This window comes from Solanum tuberosum, unplaced genomic scaffold (assembly GCF_000226075.1).
Source record: "Solanum tuberosum cultivar DM 1-3 516 R44 unplaced genomic scaffold, SolTub_3.0 scf00040, whole genome shotgun sequence".
Taxonomy (NCBI): Eukaryota; Viridiplantae; Streptophyta; class Magnoliopsida; order Solanales; family Solanaceae; genus Solanum; species Solanum tuberosum.
The window spans coordinates 2,522,830-2,530,809 of record NW_006238964.1 but is presented as its reverse complement, the minus strand read 5'-3'; the positions used below and the strand labels follow the sequence as shown (position 1 = coordinate 2,530,809).

Genomic DNA, 7,980 nt, shown 5'->3' with positions numbered 1-7,980 from the left:
AATAGAATTATGATATTTTAGTGGGCAAGGATAAAGGAGCATGTCTATTACTAATTTTTTCCATTATAGACTCATTATTAATCGAATTTTGAATGGTGCATCATTATTGATTCACCCAAAATTCTAAATTATTAATAAAGAGGAAAAGAAATAAAGAAAAATATATCTTAAAAAAAAATAAAAAGTCTTGTCCTCTCAAAGTTGTTATACTACTTACTCACATTTTAAACAAAAATTATATTATTAAACAAAACGTCATGTGTTTGTATTCTACCATGAATAAATTATGATGCTTTAGTGGGTAAGAATAGAATAGCATGCCTATTACTAATTTTTTCCATCATAAACTCATTATTCATGGAATTTCATATCAATATTTTTAAAAAGAAAAATAAAATCTTTACCTCTCAAAGTTATATTATACTACTTACTAGCACCACTTCACATTTTTATTCATTTAAAGTATTTTTCTTTTTAAATAAATAACATGTATAGGCGCGTTGGGCGGATATTTTAAACTTCCCCCTATAAAAAGGGGCATTGTGTTCATTTCCATTCAAATCAACACAGATCAAGTAATTTTCATTCATTCTTCTCCGATCCAAAACTGAAAAACTAACCCAATACACATTTTCCCCAACTTATTGTTCTTGAACCAAATTCGTTAAAATTAAAACAAATAAAAAATGACTTTGAATTCGATTAAAGTGGAAGATTCATCTGGAAATACAAATGACGGAGCAGAGGCTTCGTCTTCGCAATCGAACGGTGTACATAAGGTATGTTTGCCGCCTCACCGGACGACATTTCAAAAACTCCGGCATAGATTGTCGGAGATATTTTTCCCAGATGATCCACTTCACAGGTTCAAGAACCAAACGACGTTGAGGAAATTTGTTTTGGGTTTACAGTTTTTCTTCCCTGTTTTCGAATGGGGACCTAAGTATAATCTTATGCTTTTAAGATCTGATATCATTGCCGGCATTACAATTGCTAGCCTTGCTATACCTCAAGGAATCAGTTATGCTAAACTTGCTAATTTGCCACCTATTATTGGGTTATGTAAGTCCACTTCCATCCCTTTTTCTTTTTTTTTGTTTGTTGTTTTTCCCTCCAAATTTTTTTCGCCACTAAAACAATCTTTTTTTTTTTTTTGCTTGACAAAATTATACGGTGTATATATGTCAAATGTTACATTTTATATATCTATATCAGCATTAGATATTGAATCTCCTTTCTCTGTTTGGAATCTTTATATTAAGGCAATTGTTGCATAAAGTGGTCATGAAAATTATCATTTGTATATAGGTCAAATTTATATATATACTTTTTGTGATGATTTAAGGCAATCAATGAAAAATTTTCATTTCTTCTAACACATGGTCACCGCTAAAATTCTCACTTACTATATAGGTATGTAGAGGTTTGTTATATCATTAGAATTGGTAAAGTAAGGCCTAGCCTCTCTTGTACTTATTCATGTTAAGGATTTTATTAATAAAAGACCGCTAGACGCTCTGTGTAGTATAAATCGTTTATTTTTTTTAAAAAAAAAGCATGTTAAATGTTGCTTTACTTTTGTGACAACTAATACAATTGTCACGTAAACTCGTCGTCATGAAAAGTTCTTATTATTTTCCCCTAATTACCTCTAAAACATGTTTGCCGTTAGACTATTATTTACTAGGTAAATATGTCACTTTTTGTACAAATTAAATACCCATAGTGATTTAATTGTTTTATTATGTGGAGAACCTACCTTTACTTTTTTGTGACGACCAAGGAATTGTCACATACAGTCGTCATGAAAAATTCTCTAATGCATGGTCGCTACTAAAACTATCACTTATACTATGTACGAATGTTACATTTTATACGAATTAAATTTTGAATATCCTTAGAGAGGAAACTTACTTTTTGTGACGCTAAGACAATTGTCACGTAAAGTCGTCATGAAAAAAATCTCATTTCTTGTATTATGTAGTGATGAAACTAATAAATTTTGTGTGAGACAGATTCAAGCTTTGTTCCCCCATTAATATATTCAATTTTGGGAAGTTCAAGACATTTAGCCGTTGGACCAGTATCCATAGCCTCACTTGTGATGGGAACCATGCTCAGCCAAGCAGTTACATACAGCAAAGAGCCAGCTTTATATCTTCAACTTGCTTTCACAGCAACTCTTATTGCAGGATGCTTGCAAGCTGCAATGGGTTTCTTCAGGTATATACTACTATGCTCATTAACCATTTCCTTTGTCAAGAGCTCTTAAACATATATAAATACGCGAAATGTGAGGATTGTTCAGTTGGTTGAGGCCTTCCGTCCTTCACTTGTGGTGAAGATTGAATTTCATATCCTTTCCCCTCCCCGCCAATTAATAAATAAATAAATACCAATTTGATATCTCATATTCGTTTTTTTTTATATAAATTTTGATTTTTTGAAAATCAATCCTCAATATTCGATAACTTGCAGGTTAGGATTCATCATTGATTTTCTGTCTAAGGCCACTCTGCTAGGGTTCATGGCTGGTGCAGCAGTCATTGTCTCTTTGCAACAACTGAAAGGATTGTTAGGGATAGTTCACTTCACAAACAGGATGGAAATAATTCCTGTTTTGACCTCGGTTTTCGAAAACAGAAATGAGGTTAGAACTTCCCTTCAATAATGTGTTAAAGTCATATATCACGAGGACCAAAAATATATTGAAGGTATGTATTGATTAGTGTAACTTTGCAACATTTGTTTTCAGTGGATGTGGCAAACTGTTGTTATGGGTGGTTGTTTCCTCATATTTCTGCTCACTGCAAGGCAAATAGTAAGTGTTTTTTGGTTTATGTGGATGAGAAAGTTGCTTCTTATATCCTTATTGATCACTTCTAAAACAATGCTCTTTCCATACAACAGAGTGCAAGAAATCCAAAACTTTTCTGGGTTTCCGCAGCAGCTCCATTAGTATCAGTTATTCTCTCAACTGTCATAGTTTACCTAATCAAAAATGAGACACACGCGATTCCAACTGTGAGTAATGCTACATGCATCGTCTCTACTTTCATCCGTTGTTCAATTTAGATGCGAGCATGAGACTGAAGATTCTTAATTTTGTCGGGCAGATTGGACACTTGCCCAAGGGGATAAATCCACCATCAGTGAACAAGTTACATTTTGGTGGCCCTTTTATGTCTCTTGCTCTCAGAGTTGGCATTATAACTGGAATCTTAGCGCTCACAGTAAGTGAAAACGAACTACTGTCTACTGCTAACATTTTATATCGTCAAAGAAAGAAAGAAATGGACGCGGAGATTAGTGAACTGACCTATATAACCCCCTGCAGGAAGGGATTGCAGTAGGAAGGACATTTGCTGCTATGGAGAACTACCAAGTTGATGGTAACAAGGAAATGATTGCTATTGGACTCATGAACATAGTTGGCTCTTGTGCCTCCTGCTTTGTCACCACAGGTACAAACTAAGCAACATTCTTCTTTTAATATTTTGCTTTCACATATCACAGGTTTTAGTTGTCTTTAGGCTGTTAAATAGACGGGTTGGGTTGAATTTGGGCAGAACAAAAGTAACTTGGGCTGAAATGGACTTAAAAACGGGTCTTAAATGGATTGGCCTAATAAATGAGGGGGTTGGGGAAGTTATGTTTCCCACGGGCTAAATTTGCCACACCCTGGTTCTATCTTTTCTTATTCCAACTAAAATTCATTGTTGCAGGGTCATTTTCTCGATCTGCTGTAAGTTACAACGCTGGAGGAAAATCTGTTGTTTCAAATATAGTAATGGCAACAACTGTACTTATCACACTGCTGTTTCTCATGCCGTTGTTCCATTACACCCCTAACGTCATCTTGGCAGCAATTATTATAACAGCAGTGATCGGGCTAATTGATTATCAAGGTGCATTCCGTTTATGGAAAGTTGACAAACTAGACTGCATCGCGTGCTTGTCTTCCTTTTTTGGTGTTCTTTTCATCTCAGTGGCTATTGGCCTACTCATAGCAGTAAGCAGTTTCTCCTCATAAATCTCAATCCCTACCTCGACGTTTCTAACTTCTCATATCTAGTAATGTACTATAATTTTTGTTCATGAAAACACTTCAGGTCGGTATTTCAGTTTTCAAGATCCTATTACATGTTACAAGGCCAAATACAAATGTCCTGGGCTACATTTCGAGTACTCGTTCATTTCAAAGCCTAAGCAGATACACCACTGCTGTTAGGATTCCTTCTTTCCTTATCATAGCTGTTGAGGCTCCTTTCTACTTTGCAAATTCTACCTACCTACATGAAAGGTAAGTTTAACCTTCAAAGTTGTTGAATATTTTGTTACATTAGAGTCGTATCAACCAAAAGTTAGCAACTTAATACAACTACAGGACATTGAGATGGATTCGAGAAGAGGAAGACAGGATCAAAGCCAACCAAGAACCACCAATCAAATGTGTAATTCTTGACATGACAGGTTGGTTCGAAAAACAGAACATATCTTCTGTCATGTTTTCTTTCGCGAGTAATCTAACATGTCTACTAACAAAAAATTTGGGGGTTTCTTTCTGCAGCTGTGACAGCTATAGACACTAGTGGCATTGATACAATATGTGAACTTAGAAGAATACTTGAGAAAAGATCACTTAAGGTAAAAAAATCTTTCATCTGTCAAGCTTTTGTTTTCACGGTTTCTTTCTTTTGTTGATTGTTTATGCTTTTAATTGTCTATTGTTGCAGCTTGTGCTGGCAAATCCAGTTGGAAACGTTATGGAAAAGCTGTTTAACTCGAATGCTCTTGAGGCTTTTGGGTTAGACGGATTATATCTAACAGTTTCTGAAGCTGTGGACGATATTTCGTCTTCTTGGAAGCCTGAAAAGGGGCCAGCTCAACCACTAACTATATGAGATTTGTACTATGGATGGAGAGAAGAAGGATTAATAAACTGAAGTTTTGGGCGGAATTGATTTGTGTTCTAAGCTCTTCTAAGAAGAGAATTTTGATGTATATTATCTTTATCTAGGATGAGAGAAAGCATATCCATGAATGTAACCCTTGTTTGTATATAATAATTTAGGAAACCACTATCTATCTTTTTTTCTGTTTTGAGAATAACAATTATTTTTACTTGTCTGGAAAAATAAGAAGAAACTAAAAACTACTATTAACTATTAATCAGCAGATTACTCTTCACTGCCCTTCATCAATGTCAAACCTAGGTGTGGCATCAAACAATTTTCAATTACAGCATCAGAAGAACATTGACTCCAAGACTTATCATGCAATTTCAGATTAAAAAGTCTTCGAATAACAAAATGCTTTATGAATGCTTAAAATCTACATATACCTTGCCAAACACTGTCGTCCCATTAGAATTTGTTACGTCATTCTAAATCTCCTCAAGTTGTTCATAAAATGTCTAAGCACAGCTCTGCTTAGCGTGTTTCCTGTTCTGTTCTTCAATCTTCAAAGACAATCGACATGACTTTGCTGCCAGCAAAGGAAATAAATCTCCTCTATGAAGCTTTAGATGTCAGATCAGAAGAGAGACTTGTAAGCACCATCACAGAATCAGTAAGACAATTGTTCTTGCTGTTGCACTTCAACTCACTCAAACATCTACACATTTTAATCAGGACCCTATTTAGTTTTTGTCCAGACCATATGTCATTTGAACTTCCAATAGATGCAAAAAATCATAATATACTAGAGGCATATAGTGGTGAGTCACTCTTCTGATATGTGTGATGACTAGTTGTCAAATTAAGATTTTCTTTTTTGACAAGTAAAGATAATTTTATTTCATAAAAAACAGTACCAAGATGATACAGCAGATTAGTACAAACAATTAGTTACTGGAATTAGATCCCTTTTATCTGGAGGAGAATTCCAGCATAGCATCAAAAAAGGCATTACACCAAATCTTAAGATGCTGAATAAATCTAATTTTTTACAAAACCAATGTTTCCTCCCTACCCTTAAAGCACCTACGATTTCTTTCAAGCCATATTGTCCACACGATACAAAGGGATTTGCTCATCCATGTCTTCGTTTGCCTTATCCTCACTGACTGACCCTGCCAATCATAATTTAGATTCTCTCAGTTCAAATTGAGATTTTCTATGAACAAGCCTAACAGATAACTACAATAAAGTCGCAAGGAGAAGTACAACAAATGGCAGCTAATATTCTTCTTCTGTTTTCTGAAGCTCACTGTTGCACCACTATGACAAATGCTAAAAATATATACACTGCTTTTGGGAAGTGGGATAAAACCCGACCTGACCCTATTCAAGCTGAAAACAGAATTATCCAGTGTTGTTAAAAGCACATGTTAATTGCTCTATGTAATTTATGCCAAACTAGCAGTATGCCAGTATCCATCAACAGCACCACTTTCTTCTACTTCACCTCACCTCACCTCACCTTCTTCTTTCTGACTTTCTATCAATTAACAAATTTATTACTGCAACTACTGCTCTAATTTATTGGCAAATCTAGTGCATCACATATTCATCAAGTACCAAGAACCAATTTGTACCCAAATAACAGAGAGAAGCACAAGATGTTCATAAATCATACATGCTATCTCATTTTTAGCCTATAAAATGACAAGCTACAGTCTAAGCACCCATGAAAGAAGAAGTTTCACAAAGTCTACTAATATAGTAGAAGAGATTGACAAAGATCTTCATACTCTATAGTCTGTGCAACGGAAAAGAAAAATGAGGTGTTAATAACCTCTAGTGAGATCCAATAGCTGAAGCATAGATATCTCAAGCACTTCAACTTTAGAATACAAATAAATGATCCAAAACTAAAAGAGAAATAACAGTAGTTAGCATCATAATCAAAGAAGCAGCAATAATCAGGATCCTAAAGAAAAGACAAAATAGTGTGTAGAGTTGAAAGATGCCAGAACAAACTGATAGTGTTCAGGGAACTGATATGGAGAGATGATATAATGGGAGAAAGCTTTCTCAGTCAGAAATTATTCAAAATGGAGGAAAAGGAGCTTACTTGATCGGAATTTTGAAATTGGAATTTCGCGTAATTCACGTCTTATGCACAAGTATTCACCTAACAATGCCATCACTGCAAGCCCGGTAACATTCACAACCCACCATGTTATTGAAGAAGGCCAACCTCCATAGACAATACATATTAAAAGATGGACGATGTAGAGTGTTGCTGAAAAATCTAAGCACTTCTTTGCCCTCTCAATCAGATAAAGCAAAAAGCCAGCTCTGCATATTGCAACAAAAATATTCAATTATGCATGTTGAACCAGATTTATTGGAAAGTTAGGAAGTCGTTCACAGAATATAGATTTTCTCACCGGCAACTAGCATGCGCATAAAAAGTCAAAATGGAAGTACAAATTAGAAAGATAAAAAGTATTATGCCATATCATTGTCCACTCCTTTTTTGGCTTATTTACGGTTGCATCTCCAATTTCTTTACTTCCCAAGTGTAAGTTCTTCACCATTTCTTTTATCTTTTCCCCAACTCTTAAGTCCACCAAACATAAGAATAAAAGATATTGTAAAACGACTCAACCAGTTAAATAATTCAACGTCAAAGATCATATTAATATGATGTAAAACACTGATCCAATCTCTTTAAACTCACACTGCTGAAAACATTATTATGTATGGACAATCTCTTTAAACTCCCATTGCTACACTTATTATGTATGGAGAACCTCACCAAACATATCAATGCCCAAAAAAAAGTTAAGACTGCTTTCAATCAGTAATAGAAGACACAGTCAAAGATGACAATATATGATTTTTCAGCAGGGAAGTCTTCCCAATTCAGATTCTTCTTTTGTTCCAGCTTGGGTCATGGGAAGGTGGATTTATGGAGCTAAACAATCATTTCTACTTAGTTATTTTCTTAACTATGCATCTATGCCCAGCATTAAGAATATTGTCCCAACATTAATTTAGATCCCAAAAAAAAAAAAAAAAAAAAGAACTT

General features: G+C 34.7%; 2 protein-coding genes across 3 annotated transcripts in view; one reads left to right on the top strand and one right to left on the bottom strand.

Annotated features, from left to right (window-relative positions):
* The first annotated feature begins 585 nt into the window (after positions 1 to 585).
* Positions 586 to 5,075, top strand: LOC102603916 (probable sulfate transporter 3.4). Its single transcript, XM_006343055.2, has 12 exons — positions 586 to 1,062; positions 2,016 to 2,223; positions 2,479 to 2,650; positions 2,756 to 2,821; positions 2,911 to 3,024; positions 3,117 to 3,233; positions 3,338 to 3,464; positions 3,726 to 4,012; positions 4,113 to 4,303; positions 4,388 to 4,473; positions 4,571 to 4,647; positions 4,737 to 5,075. The coding sequence occupies exons 1-12, from the start codon at positions 687 to 689 to the stop codon at positions 4,902 to 4,904; spliced, it is 1,989 nt and encodes a 662-aa protein (XP_006343117.1). The 5' UTR covers positions 586 to 686; the 3' UTR covers positions 4,905 to 5,075.
* Positions 5,076 to 5,144: 69 nt separating this feature from the next.
* The window catches only part of LOC102603350 (protein SYS1 homolog), a 3,542-nt gene continuing 706 nt past the window's right edge, over positions 5,145 to 7,980 (bottom strand). Inside the window, exons 2-4 of one of the 2 annotated variants that reach the window (XM_006343053.2) lie at positions 7,018 to 7,244; positions 5,974 to 6,073; positions 5,162 to 5,616 (exon numbers count right to left, since the gene is read on the bottom strand). In XM_006343053.2, the coding sequence (XP_006343115.1) occupies positions 5,997 to 6,073; positions 7,018 to 7,244 (304 nt within the window). In that variant the 3' untranslated portion in view covers positions 5,162 to 5,616; positions 5,974 to 5,996. Of the gene's footprint in view, positions 5,617 to 5,973; positions 6,074 to 7,017; positions 7,245 to 7,980 lie in introns of both variants that reach the window. The other variant, XM_006343054.2, reaches the window with a different exon arrangement.